We start from the raw sequence: 27,690 nt of genomic DNA on the forward strand, positions 1-27,690 counted from the left end.
TTTGTCAGCATATATCATTGGTTCAGAGTTTTTTTTCATCTTAAGTGCTGTTAAGTTAGTGCTTTGATAAAGGGATAGAAGTGCATTCGGACCCTTGAATAAGCTCAACAACAGCTAGGTCATTCTGTATAGGTTGTCTGAGATAATATATATCAAAATTCATTCCATGCGTAGGGGCACCGTATTCATCTCAAAGAGATTCATCTCCGTCATAAGTTTCCACATTCTGGAAGTTGCTAGCCTATTCAAACATAGTATAAATTCATGGTAGAAAATCCCAAATGACACGTACAGATCTCACTATAGCGTGCTCCTGCTCATTCCTTTAATACAGAAACTTATTTTTTATATGACTATTATGAAATATATGCATTCTAATGTAGTTTTTGGTAGGGGAATAGCTTTGCTTTGTATCTGAATACATTTTTGTTTTGAAATGAGCACATTTAGCGCCATCTAATAATCATGTTTTAAAACATGAATTAAGATATCTAGAGCAACAAATGTAATGATGGGAACAAAAGTTACAACAGACTAAATTATTAGTGGTCGTAGAAAAAGTGTGATCAAAAGTTCCCTGTATCACAAAAATTAATAGTTTGTGTATATATGCTTAATGACTTTATGTCTTAAAATCGAAAATTAAGATAATACTTGCCATTTAAAATTTTTAAGAATATGACCCTGAGGGGCAGGGGTTGAAAGAGGGTGAAGTAATTTAAGTTAGAAAGTTGTCCCCCTTGACAAACCTTTTGACGTATTTTGGCGTTTTTTTTTAACAGTGGTTTTCGATAAATCCGTGGTGGGAAGTGTTCAAATGAACACCTTGTATAGTAAAATGACAATTGTTTAAAAAAACTCAATGTCAAAATTAGTCCCTGCTTAAAGGAAGATGTAAATGCTAGAACTCATTAATACAATAGTTTTAATAGCGCAGAATAATATCCTCGACTATTTTCTTCAAAAAATGAGCAACCTTGGTCGCTTCTATTAGTTAAATAAACTTTTAGTAGCTACTTAATATATGTAGCATATCCAGAAAAATCTTATTTCGATATAATGAAAATATTTCTTAATTTGTTTTAAATAACATGGTAAATTTCCAACAATAAATTATACAAATCTTGACTGTAATGAGGGTAAATTCATAATCAAAAACACTTGAGTATAATAAAGTTTTATTTATCCTAACAAAAAATTGAATATTGTATGTGCTTATTCTTATCTATTTATTAAAATTTACATTAGAGTAACGACTCCAAAAACTCCGCCTGTTTACCACAGTATGCATTTATTTTCTGGATTCATAGGACTGCCCAATGGACAATTAAAGGTATTGGCGAAGTCTTCCATATTGGATACTACTCCGTTAACCCTTAGCTGAGATCTGGCATGGCAGTTAGTAGTTGTGTTACAAGATTTTGCAAGCGCAGTTAGGTAGGACACAGATTCTGAAGAGCACCACATCTAAAAAAGGACCACGGCCAATTAATCGAAGATTATTTTAATAGCAATTTCTATTAAGATATTTCAATAGAACTCTATTCTTAACCATTTAAACTTAAATAGTCCCTTAATATTTTAACTTTTAAAAAGTTTAAGAACTGATGTAACACGGAACATTTATTTGTTTGTTTAAATATAATTCGACAAATTCAATTCAGTTTTTAAATTTGGAGTTACTATACTTACAGTTCCATAACCAACAAAAAATAGTTGTTCGGGAGTAAGTTCATTTGAACCCAATTTAATTGAATTCTGTTGATCCAGAATGTGTTTCATAGCTCTAAAAGCTATACGAAGTCCACCGTTGTCAGCCAAATTTTCATTTAGACTTCCACTGCCGTTCATCTATATAATAAATAGGCAAAAAACATTTATTTACATGATCAGATGGATTTTCAACTTGCTTTCTAAAAGAATCATAGATATAAGTATGAGGGATGTCCAAATCAGGGCACGGTGATAAGAGAGCTAAGTTCGCGCTAAATTTTCATCTGACACACGATAGCAATTTAAATTAAAGCTCTCATATCACAACTTTTAAATCTTGCAATAAAAAATTGCTTTTTTCTACAAATTTTTTACATAACTATGTAATATTCGCTTCCTCTTTGGTGGAATTTATATGATTGCAGGGACTAGCATGGAAAGAACCTGTAGGAAGCAACTAACTTGCTTTGTCTACTGGAGGCAGAGTGGAGTCTATTTCACTAATCTTTGCTCTCATCAAACCCTACACAATCGACATGACATTAGGACCAATTGAATGTCAAGTATTAAGAATCTACACAAATGATTCCAAAAATGAGACACGTTCAGGCAGCGATGTATCGAGTGGGATATTATAATATATGCACCCAAATTGTTTCGAAATTAAGCTTGATACAGACATTATATTTTTTAAGAGGAAAGTCGACAAAAGATGACCTGTGTCTGTGAAGGTCATTCTGATCTTGGAATTATTTTTTAAGTTCAATTCAAGATCAAAATAATTTTTTTAAATGGGAATCCCTATTTTGCGTAGCGGATTTGAAAAGAGCGAAAAGTTTTACTTAAAGTACTTTAGCAGATGGATCAAGCAGTTCTTGTTCATGAGCGAAAGTCCCATAAGTACAACAAAAACAATCCTCATGCCCTAACTGTACTTTCATTTATCTCGATCCGCATATTAGCAGTCGCCAAGTCCAATAGGAACATAGTATACCAAGAAAAACGTTTTAAAGAATTCTAAAAATCTTTAAATACCATGCATACTATATTACTTTGTTTCAAGCGTTACAGGTGAATCATATGCAACAGTGCGTTGAATTTTGCCAATAGGCATTGCAGAAAATCCAGACTTCTTCAACTTTGCCTTGTTATCTAATGAAGCAATATTTAAAAGTGATAGGCAACTTAATAGACACAATTGCTATTATTGGTCAAATGAAAATACTCACTGGCAGAGAGAAGTAGATCATCAACATCGCTGAAGCCCAAGCTGGTATCATGAGGGATTGTAAATGATTATTTGATTGGACCTTATTTCTTTGGGGCTAATATTGTTCAACACAGCTACTTGGAGTTGCTAAGAAATAGGCAGCCAGGGGAGAAGGTCCGGTTAACTGGCCTGCAAACTTACTTGATATGGCCTCTCCAGATATTTATTTGTGAAGTTATTTGAAGAATGTTGTTTGTCAATAATGACCTACGACAAAGGATAACTGCAAAATCAGATTCGTGAAGCATGCGCTGAGATTCCAAGACAAACTTTGTTAAGCACCATAAAGAAACTTCATAGGCTTTCACAGTTTAACGTTGTGTCTTCAGCCAAATAGAGTTAACTAGATTTGCTTTGTAGTTAAATTCGTGAAGGGCAAGAAGACTCACGCTAATCAAGAACTCCAAAGGAACAGGAGTTATTATTACCTCCACGTCGTTGTTTCCTAATGAATGAAATCAGTCGAACTTGAAAATTACATAATTGATCTTAAGGTTAAGATGATTAAAGTTATTTAAATATTTGTACTTGATCCACTTCCTAAAATATTTTTAAAATGTTTAATTAAAACAGAAACATTTATCAACAGCTTTTTTTAATTTCCAAAAATCTCATCCATTCTTCTGTGAACTATGTGGATGTACTGTGAAGTGTGTGGATGGCTTCTAAAGACCTGATGATGCTCTAACTAGAGCGAAACACGTGTAGCCCGTTTAATTACATGTTGTGAGACCGTGACTTTGTGTTTTTATTTGTTTTTCGTCAATTTTTTTAATTTGATCTTGGTTCTTCAAGGTTACGATAACAAAGTTAGAAATATCATTTTAAAGGTAAAATTTCCCGCTTTTTTTGATACGTTAACAAAACATAGAGGTTCCCTTTTAAAAATACTCTGACCTTAAATTGATCTTAAAAAATTATCTCAAGGTCAAAATAACCTCCACCGATATACGAGTATGTCTCCCTTTATCCTGAGTGACTTTTATCATTCATCAAACATTTTTCTATATCTAGCTTACTTTCGAAGCAATTTGGGTGCATATATTAAAATGGCCCACATAATACACTGCAGCCTGAACGAGTCTCAATTTTGGAATCATTAGAGAAGATTCCTAACATTTGACATTCAATTGGTTCTAATACCGTCATGTTGATTATGTAGGGTTGCAAACAAATCTGTTTGTAAAATGCATATGTCAAATAGAAAATTGAATTATGCCAAACCTAAAAAAGTTACAGAGTTTAAAAAAAATCAAATTGTTGCTGGTGGTGCCCTCTATGAAATAATTTTAAAAAAGGTTAATTTTAAGATTTGCCTTATAAAAAAACTCGTTGTCCAAATTTTGCTAAGAACGAAAAATAAATACTAAATTTCTGACTAATATTCAAAAAATTACATTAGGTTTATCACCCTGTATCTTGGTTGTCTTTGACTTTCAGACTAGGAAAATTTTACTTAACTTTATTTATTTTTAAAAAGGAATCTGCTGTTAAATTATTTACTTTATGTATTTTGATACTCCAAAAGTCACTTTTAATAAAGTTTTCTCGAAAGAAACTGAGCAGTCGTTAGTCGTCAACAGATAGAACGCCAAAATTAAGTTAATAATAAGAGTTTGCTTGTTTGCCTAACTTCTAAATAATTTTTTATTTTGCTAATTGGCATAAACCCAATGAAATTTAAAGATCGATTTTTAATTTTTTTTTTTTTGGAGGGGAATCACCTAAATAGCCAGTACATCAGGATTTCACCTTTGCACATTATTTTACATAATAAAACAATAAAAGACTTTTCCTGTTATCCTTGTTAGTGGTTAGTTATTATTGTTTTGTTAAAAAATCCCAGCATGTTTCAATGCAGTAACTCCACTAGTACAATTAATATTGCAATAATAATTTAATTTACGTGTTGCTATATTATTATATTCTGCTGAGTTTGACAAAGGCTGTCAATTAATGGGTACTGAAACATTCAATTTGTTGCCCATTCGTTTTTACAGAATTATAAATAGGAAATTTTTGTATAAAATTAAACTACTATCTATATTATAATAATCTTTCTTGTTATTGCGCTGTAAAATATTTTCAACGTAATTAATTTTCAACAAATTAAAAATTAATAAGTTGAAATCCAAATTCGAATTGAACCAAAGAGTCAATAATTATTATTGTCAAAACATAAGACATATACGTCAAAACATAAACTAATACAAATAATGAAAAGTGTATAGACAAAATTAGAACTATTATTTATAAAATTTATGCAAATACGGTCAGTAAAGGATGAGTACGAGACAGTACAATGCGCACCGATTAATCGAAGGGAAGATCGACCTTTTTCTAATTGGTTTCAATTTAGGATGTGTTTAATACAAAAATGGCTATTAAATGTCATATTGCAATATTTTATAGATATTTATCCTACATTAATAAATTTGTATTCTTGTGATTTTATTGATTTGCTTTATATCTTTTATTTTTATATTATTTTTTTTAACTATGTTACTATTATATTAATTTAAAGTTTACTCATGAACTAATATAATTTTATGATCCTTATTCTAATAAATAAATTTTATTTAAAAATGAATATCTATGACTCTCTCTACCTACCCGAACATTAATTTCTGGTATAGTATAATTGGAATATTGTTCCACAAAGCACTCAGAGTTATTCTTAAAATTTTCAATAGTTTGTTCTGTCCACCATGGTTCGATAATCCCAAATTGATTATAGAGAAAGCCTTGGCTATCAAAACCGTGTGTCATTTCATGGGATATGATCATTCCTAAACGACTGTAGTCTAATATGCTATAAAAATTTACAAATTTTTATTATAAAATATATCTAATGTTATTTTAATTTAACTAAGAATCATACCTACTAGTAGATCCTTGAAAGAATATGGATGTTAACATAGACACAGGAAGAACTAAAATTATTAAAATAGTTTATCATCATATGCTTTTCATCATAAGTCATCATAAAAACTTACTTATTCTATTATTTTGTCTATTCATGTAAGCGTTAGCATTAAAGGGTGATTTTTCCCATCTAAAAAAGAAAATATGTATATTAAGTATATATGTTTGTTAGTTCTATAAATATTTTAACGAGGCACATAAAATGATTCTTTTATATTCTTTTTGTATTGTTTTAACTCAAGTTTGTTCTATTGTATTATTTTTTAAATGTAGTCTGTACCTTTATACACTTTTATGTTGTTACCAAGTAACGGCCTACATTTTATTCTTATTTTTATTATTATTTTTAAAATGTATACTTTAGAGAGCTTTAGTAAATATCTTTATTTTTCACTTTATTTAGCTTTTGTTAACAACTTTTATGTTTATGATAGTAAAGTAATTTTTGAAATTGAATTTGATTTATTTAATATAACAAAATAGAGAAGGTTCATACACATAACTAGTTGTTCTTACACTAACACATAAATAGAGAAGGTACATAACCACAGATGTAAATAGCTCCGCGGAGCTATTTATATCTGTGGTTCATACTATGAAACTGGAGCTGTATAACCGTATAATTAAAATTTACTAGAAATTTAAGATACACTGCAATATGTTTTTGCTGATTTTCTCGAAACCCACTTTCGTCCGCCTCAAATATTTAAAAAAGACTGTCGTTAATACATTTAGAACAATGTATGTAATCGTTTAGAAAATATGATAAAAGTTAATTTTTTTTTCTCAAAACTTCATGTTTCTGCCAACCAAGTTCAGAAAAAACGATATAATAAAGAACAAATTTTTTATTAAAACTTTACCATGGTGTAGCTCAAAACATGTTTAAAACATAGGCTTATTTAAATTAGTTTTAAAACCACTTAAGGATTCAATTGATTAGTTCATTCTGAAACACTCTGAATATACTATTATACTTTTTAATTCTCATAGAGTATTTATGTTTATATAAACATTAAATTCAATATGCTAATAGTATATACAACGTATATAATAGTATAAAACACTAAAACACTTCTTATATATTATAACACCTCAACTTTCTTGTGAAAATCAAAACTACGATAATACTTTCGTAAGCTAATATGAGCAGTTTTGCATCTAGAAACAGTCATACAACACGTCAATTTAAATGTACAGGGGGACGTTTAATTTTATATTTAACAAAGTTGTCAATCACTTCTCCACCTACAGTAACTAGCATTTTTAATACTTTTAAAAACCAGGAGATAGGAATATATAATTAGGAAGTTTAAGGAAACGGGATCTGTTTGCAATAAAAAGTATACGAAGGAAAGGGTTGTTAATGAAGCTTGCCAAATTGAGGTACTGGGACAATTCTCAATGGATCCAACATTATGTATCCCCAAAGTTGCAGAGTTAACTAATATTTCAACAGGTTTTGTACATAAAATTTTGAAAAAATTAAGTTTTTTTCCATACAAAAGTCAAATCCTTCAACAACTAGAGAAGAGGATTTTGATCTGAGAATTGAATTTTGCGAACTGATATATAGCAAATTGACGAGGACACCCATTTGGTAAAGAACTTCTGCTTAAGTGACGAGTCAATCTTTTTCTAAATGGACTAGTAAACCGGCATAACGGTAGATACTCGGATAATTAAAATCCATCTTTTTCCTGAGGATTAGACTCAGTATCCTGAAAAAAATAATGTATGGGCAGAAACTTATGAGAACAAAATCATCGTGGCATTTTTTTGGAAGGTAAATTAACTGGATAAAATTATTTAGACCTCGTGGAAAATACAATATATCCTTCAATCGTCCAATCTTTGGAAAATCAAGTGGATGACAATGGTGTTGGGATCCTTATCGAAAATAATTTGAATTCCCAATAAGATGGAGATCCACCGCACTACACTTTGACACTTCGAGAGTGATGCAATTAAATAGCCCGCACGATCACCAGACTTAACACCACTAGATTTTTTCCTTCAGGGGTATTTAAAAAGCAAAGTTATGAAATCCCACATGAAAATATTAATGATTTAAAGGATCGAATTACTGGCGATTATAGAGATATTAGCGGACAAACACTTGCCAATGTTATCTGGCGAATAACAAAGCACATTTTGAGCACTTAATAAAATAAATTCTGTGAACTAATTAAATTGTTTATCTTTTAAGCATCTTTTTACACCCTTACTGCTTATAAGTCTATAAACTTACATTTTTTATACACCGTTGGGTGGTAGATTGTATGCCTTTTAAAATGGTGTATCACACTATACTCGTAGGATAGCCATTTAATATATCTAAGTATGACGTCGATACAATATTCATTATTACCATGACATTTTACCTCATTATTCGCTGGTATGTCAACCGATTTAATTTTTATGGTACTGTTGAATATACATTTTAATGCTGCTTACAATAATGTGTCATACGATGAGGGTTCTTATTTGACATATCAAAGTGAAGTTAGCTAGAGGTGATTGATAGAACTTTGTCCAATATAAAATTAAGCGTCCCCCCTGTATATATCGGTTGACGTGTTTTTTTTTAATAAGTTATTAAGAGTGTTTTGTTTTGAAATGAAAGCAGTGTATATGTTATTAATAGAGTACGGCAAGTTTTTCCTGGGAAAATTGTAATTAAAACTTCTTCTTTGGCTGGCGTTATTAGTATTGACAAAGAATAGAAGCATTTTGGTATGTCTATGCGTAACAGAAAACCTTTTAAATACATGTAATAATAATCACTGGTTATAGCTTTAAATTGGATAATATGCATATTTTATGAAAAATATGTTTAGGAATTTACGTTGCATACGTTTTATTCTACACTTTATATTGTGGAGACCATACAATGCAACTATATTCCAACATTGGGAACACCAGACTGTCAAACAAACTGAGATAATGCTTAATTCTAAATCCTTTGGTAGATCTGTTGATAAATTCCATCTTTTTATATGTATATGTCTTATTAACCGACTTAATAATTTTATCTGTAACTGCTAGATTACAGTCTTTCTTACAACTTTGACACTCAGCTTATAATTTAGCTTTTGGTATCGTTTTTTCTTTTAAATTTGTGTAGTAATTATTCTTCTTCTAGTGCCGTATCAGGTCTTCACCAGGAAGATGGCATTAAATTCGGAGTATACAGTGTGGCCCAAATTGGGTGTACATGTATGGGTATCTTGGAAACTATAAGAGATAGAAAATTGGTTAAATAGGGAAAGTTGTAGGGCATTTAGTTACCAATTTAGTGCCGCTTTCAGAACGATTTTATCTTTTTCCGATTTTGAAATATTTGGATAAAATCAAAAAGTTGCATTATGGAAAAAGGGCTGTATTTTTTTTATTTCAATGTATTTTTAAAATCTGTAAAAACATTATTGGGACAACTTTTTACGGACAATGCATACCTGAATTCAGTTTTTGTTTGCGACGTTTCGGTTCTGAGATTCCATCCTCAACTTCTTTTTTTCTTATGGCGGCCATTTTGTTAAATTAAAAAGATCTTTTTTTTCCCTTTAAAATGATGTATAACACTTTATGAAAATATTTCATTCTTATGTCAAAAAGTTACAAAGTTCATTTTCCGCGGAGTTGGCCATGACTACGGAGGCCATTTGTCGTATAAACAATTATTATTGCTTAATGATTTAGCGTCATTTACTGACAGTTTTGAAAAATATTATTTATTTGATTTTTTGATTTTTTGAACTTTTTATCTTGTTTAGTAGTTCTTATCTTGTTAATTTTTTGTTCTTGTTCTTGTTAGTGGAAAATAGTTTTTTCGTATCTAATTGTTTTCATTTGTCTTTAGTTACAGAGTTTTGTTTAAATTTTTAATTTCCGAAAATAGCCATGCGATATACCAGTGAAGAAAAATTTGACATATAGGAATGTTATATTACATGTAATAGAAATGCAAATCTTCTAATCGCTAGATATTTGGAACTGTATCCTGAGAGACAACAGCCAGGTCCAAGACTATTCGCTAGGCTTGTCATGAACCTTAGAACTCATGGAAGTTTTGAAATACCGACGCCAGAAAATTATCAAAGGGACAATGAAGCTCGCGATGAAAACATTTTAGATCATTTAACGCCAACCCGAAAACATCGACCCGAAAAGCTGCAACTGATATGAATATACCAAGGACTACCATTCAAAGAGTCCTTAAAAAAAAATATCATCCATATAAGCCTACTATTGTTCAAGGTTTAAGGGATACAGACTACCCAAGACGATTAGAATTTTCAAACTTGTTTGTAAGGCAATGTCAAGAGATACCTAATTTCAGCAGGAAAATTATTTGGACCGACGAAACGTCTTTTTAGCAACTACGGAGTATTTAACAGGCATAATCGTCACTTTTGGGCTACTGAGAATCCTCATGAAGTAGCTGAACGTAGACTACAAGTAAGATTTGGATTTAATGTATGGTGTGGTATGTACGGTGAGTTAATTACCCACTCCACAAAATAATTTTCAAGTAAAATGCTATAGTTGTTTTTAATCACCTTATTGGGCCCTTTATTTATAACCATACACTGACGGGTCAAAGATATTTAAATCTTTTGGAAGAGCAGATATTACCTGCCGTGAGAGCTATAATACCTAAAGAACAAATACGGAGTGATGTGTGGTTTCAACAGGATGGGTGTCCCGCACATAATACTCGGGACGTTCAAAACTTGTTAACGCAAGCATTAAATAATAAACTTATCGCGAACCGTGGTGCTGTAAATTGGCCAGCTAGGTCTCCAGATATTACACCCCTGGATTTTCATCTTTGGGGATATGTTAAAAATGAAGTTTACGAATTTGAACCTCCTGCGACATTCGAACAACTAGAGGATAGGGTTCGGAATGTCTTTAATAATATAAATAGAAACACCCTGCGCAAGGTAACTAGAAGTGTTTTAAAGAAATGTGAAAAATGTTTTAACAAAAATGACCGTCATTTTGAATAGTTTAATTTAATATTATTGTTACAAGTAGTTAATTGTTTTAGTTATAAATTACGTAAAAGTATAAGTTAGCAAGTTAGTAAGTGAATAAAAATTGTGTGTATGACAAAAATGCCAATAAAAGTCATGGCCAACTCAGCGAAAAATAAACTATCTAATTTTTTGACTTAAACACAAAATATTTTCATAAAGTGTTATACATCATTTTAAAGGGAAGAAAAAGATCTTTTTAATTCAGCAAAAAAACAAAATGGCCGCCATAAGAAAAAAAGAAGTTGAGGATGGAAACTCAGAACCGAAACGTCGAAAACAAAAACTGAATACAGGTATGCGTTTTTCCTTAAAAAGTTGTCCTAATAATGTTTTTACAGATTTTAAAAATACGTTGAAATAAAAAAAATACAGCCCTTTTTCCATAATGCAACTTTTTGATTTTTTCCAAATATTTCAAAATCGGAAAAAGATGAAATCGTTCTGAAAGCGGCACTAAATTGGTAACCAAATATCCTACAACTTTCCCCATTTAACCAATTTTCTATCTCTTATAGTTTCCAAGATACCCATACATGTACACCCAATTTGGGCCAAACTGTATGTCTATGTAGCCACATTTAAAATGTTCGAGGCGGTAAACGGATGCTGCTTTTAAGTTCCAAATCTCTGCCCCATTCAACAATATGGATCATATGTAGCACTTTATCACTCTTTGGCGAAGCTTTTAATTTAAATTATTATTGCAGAAAAGTGATCTTATTATTTGAAATGTTGCGCGGCCCAACTTGATTCTGCACTTGACTTCTTTATCTAGGTCGAGATACTCTGCAATGTAACAACCAAAATATTTGAAACATGGATCTCTTTCAATGCTTTGATCATTTAGTTGCAGTGCAGCATCATTATACGAATAATATTTGAAAACCATGAACTCAGTTTTAATGGTAAAATATGTTAAAAGTTCTGAAGATCGTCACATAAGATTGCAGTATAGATCAGTGAAATCTTAACTCCGCACTCCTGGTTATGCAACGCCTATTTAAATATTTTATCAAAATGTAGATTGAACAACAATGGAGACAGTATATGGATCCCTGCCTCATGCCACGCTGAATCTGGCATTCGTCGGTTAGTTTTCCATTGACTCGGACCACTGTCTTTGGTCGCCAATACGTTTCTTAATTATGCGTATATCTCTGTCATCATAGTACCCTCAATACTCCTCAATATGTCTATAAGTTTTTCGTGTTGTAACCTATCTAATGCTTCCTCATAGTCTATAGAACCTACGAAAATGTCTTTACATTGATCGCGACACTTTTGAAGAAGTATGTTTTAGGCATTTATTATTATTTTTTTATTTGGTGCGTATTCTTCTAGGATTATTGCTAAGAAACAGTTTTAGTAGGTGGCTCATAAGACATCAATCTGTAATCACTGAATTTATTTGCACGTTGTGTTTTAGGCACTGTTTTAAACACGGACGTCAGCCAGTCCTCCGGTATTTTCCCAATGGTGGACACTGCACTGAATAGCTTAGCTAAGATTTTGTCTTCCTGGATCATTTTCAAAAGTTGCACTAGAATATCATTTAGTCCGGTTGCTTTTTTAGATTTTGCAGAGTTTATGCTATATAGTCCTTCAGACTTTAGGATTTCTGGACCTTCCACGCTAGTAATGGTCTGGTTGATCTGATCTATTGTCATCTCATAGCTCTGTCTCAACTCCAGGCTTCAAAAACGTCATGTTCCTCAATGATTAGACTGTCTGTATCCAGCATATTAGTATCTTTTTTAGTATATAGGCCCGCAATTTCCCTAACTTTCTTGTACATGTCGAAAAGAGTGTTTCCTTTCTAGCTCTTCCATTTTTCTGCATCTGTCTGTTATCCATTTTTCTTTAGCGTCTCGGATCTTGTTTCTAATTTCCCTCTTTTTATTTCTATATAAGTATATACCATCGGATTATATCTGTGTTCGTTGTTCCAAGTTCTAGTATTTCGTCATGTTAGTTTATGTGTAATAATATTTAGTTATGTTTATGCGTATTTAGTTATTAATATTATGTATCAAATTCCTGGCAGATATACAACATCATGTTAAGAGCCTAAGAGGAAACATAATTTCAAGTTCTTGAAGAGACATATAGAATGAAAAATTATTTGACATTCAAAAAGTCTGAACGACTTACAAAGGTATACAAAATACAACTAATTCTACAAAACTATTTTAAATGATAAGGCATAAATACTAATCTAAAATGCTTTTTTTTTAATTAAGAAATCACTTGAAATGCCTGAAAGATATTAAAAATAATATCTTTTGCCTAAAAATATCCAAAAATGTAGAAAATATATTAAATAATTTGAAACAGAAATTATTGAAGAACATGAAAAAAACTTTATATGGCTATAATACATAAATAATTGTGTATTATTAACATTGTTTCGTAGTAAAAATGGATAAGTTTAATCAAAAACGAAATATTAAATAAATGCAACCTGGTCTAAAATAGAAAACTCAGATTTAATGACTTATTCAGATGATGGTTAATAGAAAATACTTTCATTTGATTCACTTGTAAGAAGCAATTTAAATGGGAAGAGCAAATGGGCCCGTTCTCAATTTTTTTTTATTTTACAAATCGAAAGAAAAACACGTATAAAGTAAATTCCCAAATTTTTAGATTTTTATTCCTACTCTTAACCCCTTAAAAAAATTAACAAAGTTGCTCCACGCGAAAACGGGGCGGAGCTTTGGGTAACGTCACGATGCAGGTGCGACCGCGCCACGGTATCGGGAGACGGCCAGAAACAGTGGAAATCGAATTAACGTGTTTGTTTAGTCTGTTGCGAGTATTCGTGTGGTGTTTTCTGTTCTGTAATTTTTTTAAATTTAATTTCTGGTGTACCATGAGTGACAAAAAAACTACGAGGAAATATTGTATTGTACCTGAGTGTCCTAATACCTCAAAAAATGCCCCTGAGAAGCTATTTATAAACGTGCCTTCTGATCCTACAGCTAGGAAGGTTTGGCAAAAAGCTATGCGTCGAGAAGTTTTTGTTTCTGGTAAATCACACGTTTATTGTTGCGAGGATCATTTTGATGTAAGTTAAAGTTTGCGATAATAACGCAGAATAAAAAATATTTTATATCTTTAACCTCTTTTAGGTAAAAGAAGACATAGAAAATTATATGTATTTAAAAACTATGAAAAAAGGTAATATTCTTATTAAGCCAAATGTAGTACCGAGATTTTTTGATTGCCAAAAAAGTCGAGTAACAGCACATAAAGCGAAACAGTCGAAGTTTTTACAAAAAAAAGAACAGCGGTCTTTGATTCACAGTTTACTACTTCCTGGGACTTCTGCTGAATTTGAGGATGTTAAGCAGGAAGATAACGTGACAAGCGAAACAGAACCGAAACAAAAAGATGTAGGCATTCAAGTTTTATTTAAGGTGGAAAGTCCCAGCAAGGGAATTCAATGTATGCCAGATGATTTGGTGCCAGTGGAAAAAGAGAAGAAAAAAAGAAAATGTACATTTAAGCAAAATGATTCGAAGATCATGCGGTTTGCTGAAAAAAATAATTCTATCTCTATTTCCACTAGTGGCTCTACGTCCACATTTAGCTTATCACAGCTAAGTATGTCGGATTCTGACAATATGCAATATATGGAGAACTAATAATAATAGTGTTTTATTACATTCAGGCATCAAACAAAATAGACCCTTTTTTATAGCGGCGAACTAGACGATAATAACATCAAAAACACTGAAATGTCGGACTCAAATGCGTTCGGGGTCGGCCGCCCGCAGAGAGCTGCTGCGGCGTGACGTCAAAAATGGAAAGAGCGGCTTTTACGGATATTTAATATTTAACGTCGAATATCTAAAGATTGGATATACATAGAAAGCTGAAATTTTTACAGTTTATTTAGGATGTTAAGTGTTGTTGAATTCTATGAAAAAAATTGCGAAAAAAAAGTCGGCAACAAGCCCATTATCAAATAACACGTCCTTGAAAATTCAAATACCTGTAACTTTTTACCCAATCGTATTGCAAAATTAAAAAAGATTTTCATAAGCGATCAGCAATTTCGAGTCGTGAGTTCTTTAAAAGGAACATTCTGTGTAAAAACCGAAATATCTACAATAATATTGTACCTAGAGCTTTCCTAACTATTATTAATTATACATGTTCTCGAAGTTATGTGTTCCTGTCCAATTCGTTTTTGGAATAAAAAAAATTTCTTCAACATTTAGAAAAGGCCAATCTTAAGATTGCTTGCATATGATAAAAATATTAAATATGTTGTTTTTATAAGTGAATTATTACTATTTTAATCTCGTGTATGGATGTTTCTCTAAAATTGAATATTTTTCAAACAGATTTTTTAAAATCTTACAACAAATATTTTTTTAAATTATTAACTATATCAAAATTGTCAGTGATTTCTGTTTAATATATAAGATATTGCACTAAAACAGAATGTCCACTGTTGTTTTAAAATTATAGAGATAAATCCCTATTATTTTAAATTATAAAAATAACAAAACTTTTGTGGCGAAAATGAATGATAGCATTAAAACCAAAGATTCACTTGCACTGCATTCAATGCAGTAATATTGACAATAAAAAACTTACGCCTTTCTTTGCCTATAATTAATCATATTTAAAGTATAAGAATTTTTAAAAGCTCTAAGCTGCTTGGAATTTTCAAAATGGTCCCATGTAGTTATTTGGAGGTTCTGATAAAACTGGTCTAGAAGGGTCGCATTTTTTATAAATTCAGGATATCCTAAAAAACGTAAAAGCTCTCAATTCAGAATATAATATTGAAACAATAATATAATATGTTTCTTTTTTTAAGATAATTGATTCTTTATAGTTATACTTACCAAGAAGAGTAATAATATTATCAGCTTTAGTTAAAGCAGCTGCTTTTGAATCGTCATCCATCCATTCCGTTTCATTTATTATTTCCTTAAACGTTGACTGAAGGTTATTGACCATAGATAGGGCCTAATGTATAAGAGAACAACCATAAAAAATTATCATTTTTTAAATTAAAATTAAACATACATCTGTTAGCTTGCTAGTGTCAAAATATTTTAACTGATATTCATACGCCACCGCCAATCCTAACGAAAGGGTGTCAGTCGCATCTATAATTTTCCTTGTGCAGTATTCCCACCTAAAATATTTTTAAAAAATCTCGAAGAAAAACTAAATAACTTCTTTTTACCTTGGATAAATAGTTTTTTTAGTAGCCTTTAAGTAGTCATTAAAATAAGTCCTGCTTTCTGAGTCGCTATCCGTTGCTGTGTAGACAAAAACTCTGAGTAAGGCAGCGCTTTTTATTATTTCATGATCGTTCATTCTGACCCAGTTGAGTACTCCATAGAGGCTTGTGTGCAAATCGGTAGGATGTAATACTAAAAAGTTTTCATCTACATCTACGTGAGTGAACTGAAGTAGCCGTTTTACATATTCAACCCAATCTAGCTAAAAGTGAAAAAATACAAAAAACTTTGATGATTTATTCTAAGCATTTATGTGGAATAATTTTGTAAATCCTTCTTGTGGTATCGTATATACAATTTCTACGCAGGAATACTATTAGGGCCGCAATCTCATCGATAAGATAAGCCTAATTTAGGATTGAAGAGATAAATTAATGGACTTTAAAGATGAATTATACGTAGTTTCACTCATTTAAGGATCTAATTTGAACTATGTGTAGGCGGTACCAACACCAAACAAATAATATTTCAGTTTTCTAGCCTAAACTTAGATTTGTTATTTACTGTGATACGATCCGTTTGATTTCTTTGATGCAAACTCTAATTTGAATTTAAAAAACTGACTCAGGGAGCTTTCGCAATGCAACTGGTATCTTAAAATCCAAATAAGAAGTTTTCAAAGAGGTGGCTTACAAAAAAGCAGAAAATGATAACGAATTCATAGGCGATTAGAAAATCGAGTCCTATGAGTCATGTCCTATAGCGAAAGTAAAGGGGAGTAAACTAACTAAAACATCTCTCATCATTTATAAATCCTATCATAACGGATAACAGAAAAGGGCAGTCATTGATAATTATTTCTTAAACGATATCAGGCTGTACCTATCAAGAAGAAGTAAGGTAGATATTTTTGTCGAATGATAAGACTGTTAAATAATAAAAGAGATGTAAAGGACGCATGAAAGTATTATTTGCTCAGTCTAGCATGTTCTTTCAATAACTGAAAGACTTTACCATGCTTACCCAGGAAATATATGGCAATTACCAATCTACTAAAGGTAAATCTGATCACTACTAAAAAGAAACTTATGTCTTGAATACTTATAATTCTAGAGATTCTAGATATAGCAGTGAGTGTAATAATTAAAGAATAAAGTTTTATAACTATTTAATAATACAACAGTAATGTCAGGGTTATAATCTTTCATGATAAGTCTCCGGTTTGCTTTAGGCTATCAATGTAATTTTAGTGTATGGATATGTTTCTACAAAATGATAGAGACTTGCTTATACTCTCAAATTTATTAAAAAAAACCCTCTTATTCTTTTTCTGACAAGTAAATGTCATCTTCTCGTCGACTCTGTATAAAAAACTACAACATATGAAAAGCAAGAAAGCAGCAGAAGTAGTTAACTATCTACTTCAATACTTTAAGTAGATTCACATAGACATATAATTATATTATAACTATGCAGACCTGGTGAAGCTAAGAAAAAAAATCGAAGGAAGTGGTATTGATTTTATTGGGTTGATGGAAACTCGCGAAAGCAATGAAGTAAGTCACCATAGACCAGTGAGTTATCGTGGAAGGCTATCTATAGACCAACTATAATAAATTTAACCATGACCATGCATATGACGTAATCGTATTCCTAAAATTAAGAAGAGGAAAAAATTGTATTTTAAGTTATGCAGAAGACATAATTGTACATAATTATTCAATAGCCAAGGACTGGTAAATAACTGAAAACCTAAATAGACTTTGTAAGTACTGAAGGATAAAAAAGAATGTTCTCATCTTTGACTTGGGTGGAGGTACCTTTGATGTCTCCATTTTAACCATTGATGAAGGGCTTGAATTGGAGTAAAAGCGACGCCTGGCGACACATATCTTGGAGGTGAGGACTTTGGTAGTAGGCTGGTTAATCATTTTGCCGATGAGCTTAAAAGAAGGTTCAGAAAAGATCTTCCAAACAATCCAACGGCATTAAGGAGTATACGATATTGTATTAGTTAGTGAGTAGAACTTCTTCAATGGCAAACAGTTTAACCAGAGCATCAATTCAGATAAAGCTATTGGTCAATGTGCAGCTGTCCAAGCAGCAGTTCTCTTGTAGCAGAGCAGTACTTCTTGTGGACATAGACCTATTATCTCTTGGAATTGAGATGGATGGACGAGTAATTACTAAAATTATTTGAAGAAGATTAACTTCATAATCCAATGTAAACAACGTTACTTTTTAAGGTAACTAAAATGCTTACTAAGCTTTAGCTGGTCTTCTAGAGGCATTTTCCGGTAGCTGTACTTTGTTACGACTTATTTCATCTTAAAATGAAAGCGACAAATGATTGTGCATATTTTAGAGCTTCGTCATTTTTAATATTTCTAATAAATTGTATGCAGTTATCATTCAGCAGTTATAGTACAAGTCTTTTACCCCACCTGTTAGCACTACTTAGAGCCAGTTTGAGCCATGGGGGTACATTCTAACGTGCTGGAAAACCATCAACGTAACATACATACTGAAAGCCGGCCGACCAATTGCCGAGACATCTTCGCATCTACGCCTAGCAGGCAGGTGAATAAACAGACTTAGCTCCCAACAATCTTAACTCGCTGAAACAAAAGGAAGTGGCAGTGGTGGCCTTCTTAGACATGGAAGCGGCCTTCAACAACGCACTGTTATGCTCGCTCTATGAATCGACAGCAGCAAAAGGAGTCAGCCCTCTTATCTGCAACTGGATCAAAGTAATCCTAAGTGACAAAAGAATAACGGCCACCTTACAGGGCGAACGTGTGCACTTCAGGGCCTATCTACTCTCCTATGGTCGCTACTCGTTTACGACCTATTGGCCATAATTCGACTGTAAAAGGTCAAAGTCCAAGCTTACGCAGATGATCTGTTGATCCTATTAAAAAAAAAATGACAAAGCAATCTCAACGGCTACAAGAAGTGCTGAAGATCATCTGAAATGATGCGAGAGGGAGGAATTATCCATTAATCTGCATAAAATGGTGATCGTGGCATTCACCAAAGAAAGGAATATAAGAGAACTTAAACCGCCAATTCTGAGAGGTAAAATCATCCATTTTGCAACGGAGGCAAAATATCTTAGGACAACCTTCAAAAAAAAAACTGGGATAATAAAATAAATCAAGAAAGCAAAACTTGTGAATGGAACTGTCGCAGGTATGCGGCAAAACATGGGGAATGAACCCAAAACAGATGCAGTGGTTATACACTTAGGTCATCAGACGGACGATATCCTACGGCTCTGTGGTGTGGTGGAGCAAAGCAACAACTGGAGAAAACAAAACTCAACGGCCTTCAAAGAACTACTTGCAAGCTGCACCATGTCATAAGTGGCATCTCAGCAATCACAGTCTGGATGAAATCAACTGAACTGGTTGAGAAGTTGTATAATCACACACTTGGTAAGCCATCAGATTTAATGCCAAGAAAAACACTAAACACGAGTTCTTACTCGGTCAACATACCATACCGAGCGGACTGGGATCAGAAATGAATAGAACTAAAGAAAGCGGACATCCGAGTATATTCAGATACGAAACTAATTTTAGAGTAGGAGCTGTAATATACTGCACTAATCCAAGGACAGAAAGATCTATCTGCCTTGGGAAACACTCATCAATTTTTCAGGCGGAAGTACATGCCATTGAAATCTGTGCAAGAATGCTTAACAAATGCAACTTGAAAACAAAACCATAACAATTTACAGTGACAGTCAGGATGCTCTAAAAGCATTAGAATGTCCTATTTGCACATCTAGAGCAATATAGAGCTGCAAAAACGAACTCATACTGCTTGGAGAAGGAAACAAAATTACCCAAACATGGATTTCGGGACATGCTGGGTATATAGAAAATGAGGCGGTTGACAAGGTAGCCGAAAAAAGGAGCAGAATCCAACCTGGTAGGTTCAGAACACCACAAGGGGTACCAAAAATTGAAGTCACTTTTGATATAGATGCGAATGACGTTCTAAACGTTTCTACGAAAGACACAAGCTCAGGCAGAGAAAAAAATATTGCCATCAAGATTAATAAAGGCAGACTATCGCAAGCCGATATTGATAGGATGCTATCGGAAGTAGAAAAATGCAATGATTTGTATTTATATAGCATTTGCCAAAATCAAATCGCAATGTTCGCAGTGCTAAAAATCATCACCAAATTCCCTTATAAATAATTTACCGTCATCACATTTACTATCATTTCGTATATATTAAACTTAAATAGACCAGATGGTGTAATCAGTGCAGCAATATTCCGAACTAATATTTGGCTTTTAGTGTTGAGATTTTAAGTAAGTCATAAGGATAAAAAAGTAAATGGCTGATGAGAATTGAGCTATTACCCATGCCATTATGCTTATAGATATAAATTATTGATTCTGGTAACTTGGATATTATATGAAATATCTTACATGATAGTAAAATAATATTTTACCTGAACACTATTACCAAAATGTTTTTGGGTCCATTCGTTAAGTTGTTTTAGCGTTACCACGTAGGCTGTTGTATCGTTGGTTATTGGAGAGACTTCTGTACCTTCTGGTATATACTAGAAAATATTTTATCGAAATATGTATACACTTATTATTAAGAATAAGACAATTCAAATTCTTAATATATAGAGTGTTTGAAAAAAGATTATTAAACAATAAGGGTGGATAGGTACAATATCTAATAAGTTATTATTCTATTCTTACACCATAATAAACACCAACTAAAAAGTTTGAAATATTAGCCACTCGTTCAAATAAATATTCATCGCTTCTGTCACTTCCCAATATTCTTTTTAATTTTAAAACCAATTTTCTTAATAAAATTTCCATTGAGGTCAAAGTTTTCCCATAACTTCTCAGAGTACCGTTCGTTCGGCGGTTTGTTGTGGCCATTTTAAAAAAGCCCTCTTCGATTGCATCCTCATATGATGGTGAACGATGTGGTCTGAATTGCACGGGAACTTCCATTGCATCAGTCGAAATCTGTAATTTGATTGTTACCTTAAAAAATAAACCATTTAATTATTACCCTTAATATATTTCTGGATGCGTTTTGTGTATCAAAATACAGACTAGGAGTAAGGAAAATGTTAATTCCAAATTCAGCTGCCATGTCGGCCAACTCATTCCATCCAAAATGTTCTTCACTAAGTTCTGAGGAATTTGATCCGAAGAATTCTGTCTGTCCCAACACTGGAAATCCTCTATATTTTTGTATGACTCTAACTTCCGGATTGATTAATTCAAAATTATCCATAAAAACGGTTTCAGTGCAAGCCAAATAAGCTGATTTAGCCTTTTTCAGTGCTTCTGGATCGTTGGGTTTTATATCAGATTTTAAAATATCTAAAAGTTAAAAAAGTTCTCTTTTGTCTATAGAAAAAATAAAATATATACGAATAGTACCATTAGTAACTGCTGCTAGTTTATCTTCCAATAAACTAAACTGATCCATAAGGGAAGCAATGGTATCGTCAGCAATAGGGTAAAAATGTTCAAAATTGCCGCAAGTGTATTCGTAAAAGTTCTCGCATGGGTCTGCACTTAAGTTCATATATTTCCATTCGTTGAATTCTGAAATTTATTAAATATATCAGATAAAATTTGCTTTATGTCCAAATTTTAATCATGTTTTAAAAGTATCTTTTGAAAAATGTTAATAAATATTGAGTTTTGTACCGCTGTGATATTTTTTACAATAAATGAAAAAATTATGGTTAAACATGTACATTGTGGATGATGCAGATTGCTGGCAATTATAATGTGTGTCCTTAAAAAATTATGATTTTTTGTGGAAAAGTTCTTTTAGATTAGAATTTTGGATCTCCTTTTCAGCATCCTGATTTTATTATTTATTTTCGAAGTCGAAAACCGTTGGTTTAAAAGTTTCAAGTATTTAATTGGTTAGAAATTTTTGGTGCATTCCAATTTAATGTAATTCTTTCTTTAAAACAAAAGAAATATTTTTTTTACTTTGAGTGCATTAAAGAGTACAGAGCAAAATATTTCCATGGCAATTTATGACAAATCTGTTTTTCGGGTTCCCTAGAAACTATCACTAAACTTACAAGTAGTTCTTGAGTCAAAGTTGAGCGCAGGTAGGTATTAATCAATTTTAATTTTGAGAATCTACGTTCGCCACTAGTAACCGAAATTGAAATTGTTCGCAAAATCTATATTGTATCATTTAAATTAGGTACAAGATCTGACAATTTATGTTATGAAACGTATTTTAGTACTACACTCCTCGTGCAATCATTCGTAATTCATCACACAAATCAGTAGCGTCAATATCTTTTTTAATATTAAATGTCAAGGTTTGTTTTAATTTCTGGGAATGTTTTCATATTGCTTCTCGATTTTTATTGTGCAAATACTGAACGTTGTTCAAAAATCTCGAGATCCTCAGCGACAATTTTAGAATTAATGATGATTTGTTCAAAACCAATATCAGATTGCATTTTTTCTAAAAAAGTGTTAGTGATAATAAACTGCTCAGTACGCGCTTGAAGTTTAGATCTCTCGACTGGAGAAGTTTACTGCTAATATTAATTTTGAATAAAATGTTGTAGCTTACAAACAAAGCTACCATAAACTTATATCTAGAAATATCTGTCGCCAGAGTTTCATTTTCTATTCGTAATGCATTACCAGTTGAACCTTTCATTTAAGGATTCGAAGCCTAAAAAATGATTCTATTATTTATTACCTTCTAGTGTCATAAATCTGATAACAACTGTCATTTTTTGTTCTTCATGACTAACATGTGGCGTACAATCAAAAATTATTAAAAAATATTTTGCAGCTTGCAACAAAAAGTTTAATTATTTCATTCTGAATATTTTTCCCAAATAATAGACATAGTACAAAGTTCTTAACTTTGCATTTTTTTAGGGTGTTCATTTATAATTGGACCGAATAAAGCAAGATATTCGAGAAATTTAAGAAAATTGCCTTGTATCTGACGTATACCAAGCTTCTGTTGTTCCCCTTAAAGTAAGATTGCAAGCTCCTTATAATCTTATTAAAGCAAACAGTCTCTCTAAAATTGTCTTCCAATACTCTTCCTGTTTTTGGATCAAATTGAGATTTTTTAATTGAATTTATTTCGAGCTTTTTCCACTTTTCAAAACTGGCGAGATGAATTTTGCTTTTTTCATACCTCCATAAAGTAGCAGCTTTATTACTTTAATCATTTTATCCACTAGTCGATAAAAAAGAACATTCATTGTGTTAAAGAAAAAGCTTACAGCAGAAGCAAAAGACAGAATCTTTAGAAATTGAATATAGTACCCACTGTCGCTCCAAATATTCGCCGTGTACAAGTAATCTATTGTAATGAACAGAAAAACATTTTCTATTTTCGGCATTTATAGAAAAAAAGGATCTCTTTAATTTTTCATTTAACGGAATTTTACGCAAACTTTTGCTTATATAATTTTCCCACAAGCCTGAATTTTGTAAGTTTGCATTTAGATGAAATGCTTCATCTTAAAAAAGAGCATCTGGAGTTTCGACTTCTCCTGATATGTTGAGTTCATCAATTTTTGTTTCTTTTTCAGTTGGTGATCATGAATTTTTATCCGCCCTTTTAATATTAGAATCTTTCTTGGTGCTTTACGCGATCGCATTGTTCACTTTATGGTAGAGCTGACCCCCTTCACAGTTAATTCATCAAAGCAGTGAAAATGTTGGGTAAGATGAGAAAGAAGCGGCAGATTTGCACTAGAAAAATAAAAGTTACAGACTAGTTTGTGTTTACTATACTTTAACTATTCGAATTACTTTTTTGCCGTTATAATTGTATTAAGTCTATATTTGTTAAAATTTACAATTTTTTATTTTTAAATGATTGTTTTTTAATATAATGTTCAATGGGGCTTCCCGTATATTATAAATAATTAATCACAAAATATAAATTAATCTTATCCGAATCATTTAAGCTACAAGATTATTTTTCTATAATAAACATTTATTTCCTCGACTATGTCAAAGATGTTGTACCTATAAACTTGTATTCCAAACAAGCTTTTTGCCGTTTTTTATAGTCTAGCCCTCGCTTGCTCTTTAGTAACACGACAGGACTACGACGTTTTAAACTATTTGGATTTTTCATCTATCCAGGGAGGTGTTTTCTTGGTAACTCATATGATATACAAGTATAAAAGTAAAATTTGGACTGCAAATAAGTAACCAATTTTTGCGTTCATCATTTTTCAGTGAAACAATTGCCCCATCAAACATTTTTCAAGTAATACACAAAGCTTTTATGATGAAACAATCCAACATCTCGGTAATTTATAATTTTAGGTTTAATTCTCGGAACACTTAAATTTAAGTCAAGCTAGATTAGATTATGGTCAGTATTTTCATGCTTTTTATACTGATGGAGATTTCCTTTAATTTACTCATAAAAAATGATAAAAAGAACTGATTTTAATACAAATGACTTTCGATATTAAATTATTACATATTTAAATATTTTTAATTAAGAACATTCATTCACAAATATAATATTCATAGAATGAGCCTTCAGTTTGCTTAAGTAATAACGTAAAAGAAGCGTGTATAAGAAATTAAAATAATAGAGGCTCTTCTGTATATCTAAGAACGTGAACATTAATATCTTCCCTTTTGTAAAATGTCACAAAAATCAGAGAAAACAATTTGCTTACAAAAAACATGCAGAGCAGGCAACGTATTTATATTCTAACTTTAACTTTAATTTAACATTTAAGTAAAATTATTCTAACTCTATTTTTTTAGTAGTTCTGTTTTTAATTGAATGAATATCGTCAAGTATATTGTATGATGAGGCATAATGCGGATACAGGTTCCTTAATGCGGAGTCCATTTGATTGCTCCAATGCTTTTTAAATCTCCTTTATTGGGATTTTCCGTGATTCGTGCCATTTTCATTCTTATTTATATTTTCACTTTGTTCATACTAGACGAATGATAGTGGCTGTTTCACGTTTAAATCTTATAAACATTATGCCTTCATTTTAATTGTCTTATTTCTATCCGGTGTATTAAGTGTGCCTTACCCAGGAATTAATTTATCTGACAGTAAGTTTTGACAACTTTTGTGAAGATTGTGGTCTAATATAGGGGGTAGCAGGTCCCCTTTTTCCTCTACTATGTTCTGGAACCTATATTATTATTTTATATCTTCAGATAATACAGTGCCATTAGAAATTCTCACAACAGCGTTGAGGTTATCTTAGGTGAGTTCGCAATACCCTTGAGACTGCTTGGTTACATAACATAATTTCATCTATTTTATGAATATATCGGAATTATAATTAATATTTACGAGTATAAGTAAATATTTTTAACTGGAATTCCATATGATGTAATGATAATTTCACAAAGCATGAATTCCCAAGAAGTAGAAAGTTTCATATCTTTTTTTGTACACTCCAGCTTGTATGCTTTCTTCGATTCCTCTGTATACCAGAATAGTTCCCCAACATGTTACAGTAGATCAAAGTTTAATTTTTTACTATCTGGCGAATTAGCTTCAAAGAACGCATATCAAAACTACTTTAAGTGTTATCATTATACATGTTCCCAAAACGCAGTCCTAATGCCAAACCCGTAATTTTAATCTCTCTTTTTCTTTTCTATGGATTTTTGATTTTCTGAGAGTTTTCTCAAGGCTGCAGGTATAATAGGTATGGTTGGCATTTTTGTGGTCGGCATTCAGTATACCGTCTGGGTTTTAAGCTTCATAATAGTGCAGTATTATTTATTTTATTTCGCAGTAATAGCTTTGTTTTGCGTGCTGAATAAATCCTTCACATCAGTTTAATCTAACTGAGATCAAAACAACAAAAACTCTCTTAATATTTCCTGATACCGTATATCATTAACCATAGTTCAAGTTGAACTTTCGAAGAAATACGGTCGAATCAATCGTCAGTCCAAAATGCACACACAAACGATCATTTGCGGCGCATCGGTTGTTGATACACGAAGGTTTTCAGAACTCTAAATTCGGCCATCTAGTGCCCGAAAGTATCTAATTAGAGAAAAATTAAAGAGTTTTTACTTTAATTTTATCTTGCACGTGTGCAAATACATATCGTTTATCACAACTCGTTGCAGAATAGGTCTGGTAATATTCAATGCCTAACGACGGTAGCCGAATCGAAACGCCTGGATTCTTCGCCAAAGTTTCTCTCATTGCGAATAGATTTTTAACGAGTTGATCAGCAATACTGTTTTTTCATTCAGCAACATGAATTTTCCTTATTTTTTTCCTAAATTAAATTAAGAACTATTGACTCTTTAAATGTATTAATCCGATGGAAAATTATTTACAATTTCTGACCTGTTTCCGCATAATTTACCCTTTTTTTGGTAGTTACCGTACCCAATTTTAGAATTTGTATAATAATTAAACGTTGATTGTTTTATTAGTGTTGTGTAACGTCTAAACGTGTCGCTATCAGCAAATAAACATCGTACTATTTGTATAAATAAATGTACGGCTAATTCAAAGCTAACGGTCTTGTTGAGACACCCTGTATTAGCTATTTTCTCTCTATTAGTCTAAAAATAAATCTTTCAAGATATTAGAACAGTAAACAGATAAAGTAATTTGATTTGCAATATTTGAACAAGCATGTGACAATTGATATTAAGTACAATTTAATTCATAAAAGTTGCTTGGACTTTAGATGAAAAAACTACATATCTACTTGTATTCTTGTTTATAATATTTAGAAGGTTCTTTAATACGATTTACCCGAAATTTTATAATTTTGATAAGGGCTCTGTAATAAGTGTTTTTAACATTTTTACACATGCAGGGCAAACATTTATGAAAAAAATATAATCAATATTTTCAATAAGCAACTAAGGCAACTAAATTTTACTTTATAAATAATTTTTGACCTTTATAATACTAGCACTTACAGATCACGCAAATGACGACATTTTGCGTTATCATTTTTATTTTAAAATCTATTAATTAAATTAATTACATAAAATATGTTTATTTCAATTTCAAAACTATAACTTTAAGTGATTCCTGTATACTTCACTTTTTTCGGTAAGATTAAATTATAATTCTTGCTAATCTGACGTAACATAAGCTTACCTTCATCACTGGAAACTGTTTTGGCATCCTCCTTACCAATGAGAACTATTAGAAAAATAAACACGAATATCTTCATAGTTTCACAACACATACAAATTTACTAGCAACTGATTAAACAAACGTAAAAAGCGAACTGTAACTTGTCAAAACCAAGGAAACTATATCATTTTATCCGGTAACACATTTAATCCTTAGGTGATTATCAAAATTGATCTATTGGCACACATTTTGATTTCACTCAACAATTAATTTGCCTTTAAAAATATTATCTTTAGGACTTAGCATGCTTTGTTTTGATAAATCTAATCTTAAATTGCAGACATGGTTGATTGATCGATTAGAAAGGATCCAGGGGAGGACAGGGTAAGAAAAAGTAATACACGTCAATTAAGCT

The 27,690-nt window shown here is 31.7% G+C and overlaps 3 protein-coding genes across 5 annotated transcripts in view; 2 read left to right on the forward strand and 1 right to left on the reverse strand.

Moving 5' to 3' along the window:
• LOC126740106 (fatty acid-binding protein, adipocyte) overlaps positions 1 to 27,690 on the forward strand; it is a 484,513-nt gene that overhangs the window by 385,238 nt on the left and 71,585 nt on the right. The gene's annotated exons all lie outside the window — the stretch shown is intronic.
• On the reverse strand, positions 1,162 to 27,544 carry LOC126740095 (neprilysin-4-like). The gene is made up of 14 exons (XM_050445986.1): positions 27,297 to 27,544; positions 21,596 to 21,763; positions 21,219 to 21,535; positions 20,894 to 21,172; positions 20,632 to 20,745; positions 16,163 to 16,422; positions 16,000 to 16,111; positions 15,816 to 15,939; positions 15,562 to 15,715; positions 5,980 to 6,038; positions 5,865 to 5,916; positions 5,597 to 5,795; positions 1,693 to 1,851; positions 1,162 to 1,467 (listed from the first exon to the last, which is right to left on the reverse strand). The coding sequence occupies exons 1-14, from the start codon at positions 27,385 to 27,387 to the stop codon at positions 1,276 to 1,278; spliced, it is 2,280 nt and encodes a 759-aa protein (XP_050301943.1). The 5' UTR covers positions 27,388 to 27,544; the 3' UTR covers positions 1,162 to 1,275.
• Positions 13,405 to 14,664, forward strand: LOC126740104 (uncharacterized). The gene is made up of 2 exons (XM_050446009.1): positions 13,405 to 14,020; positions 14,085 to 14,664. Exons 1-2 carry the CDS (start codon positions 13,685 to 13,687, stop codon positions 14,598 to 14,600), a joined length of 852 nt encoding a protein of 283 aa, XP_050301966.1. The 5' UTR covers positions 13,405 to 13,684; the 3' UTR covers positions 14,601 to 14,664.

This window comes from Anthonomus grandis, chromosome 9 (assembly GCF_022605725.1).
Source record: "Anthonomus grandis grandis chromosome 9, icAntGran1.3, whole genome shotgun sequence".
Taxonomy (NCBI): domain Eukaryota; kingdom Metazoa; phylum Arthropoda; class Insecta; order Coleoptera; family Curculionidae; genus Anthonomus; species Anthonomus grandis.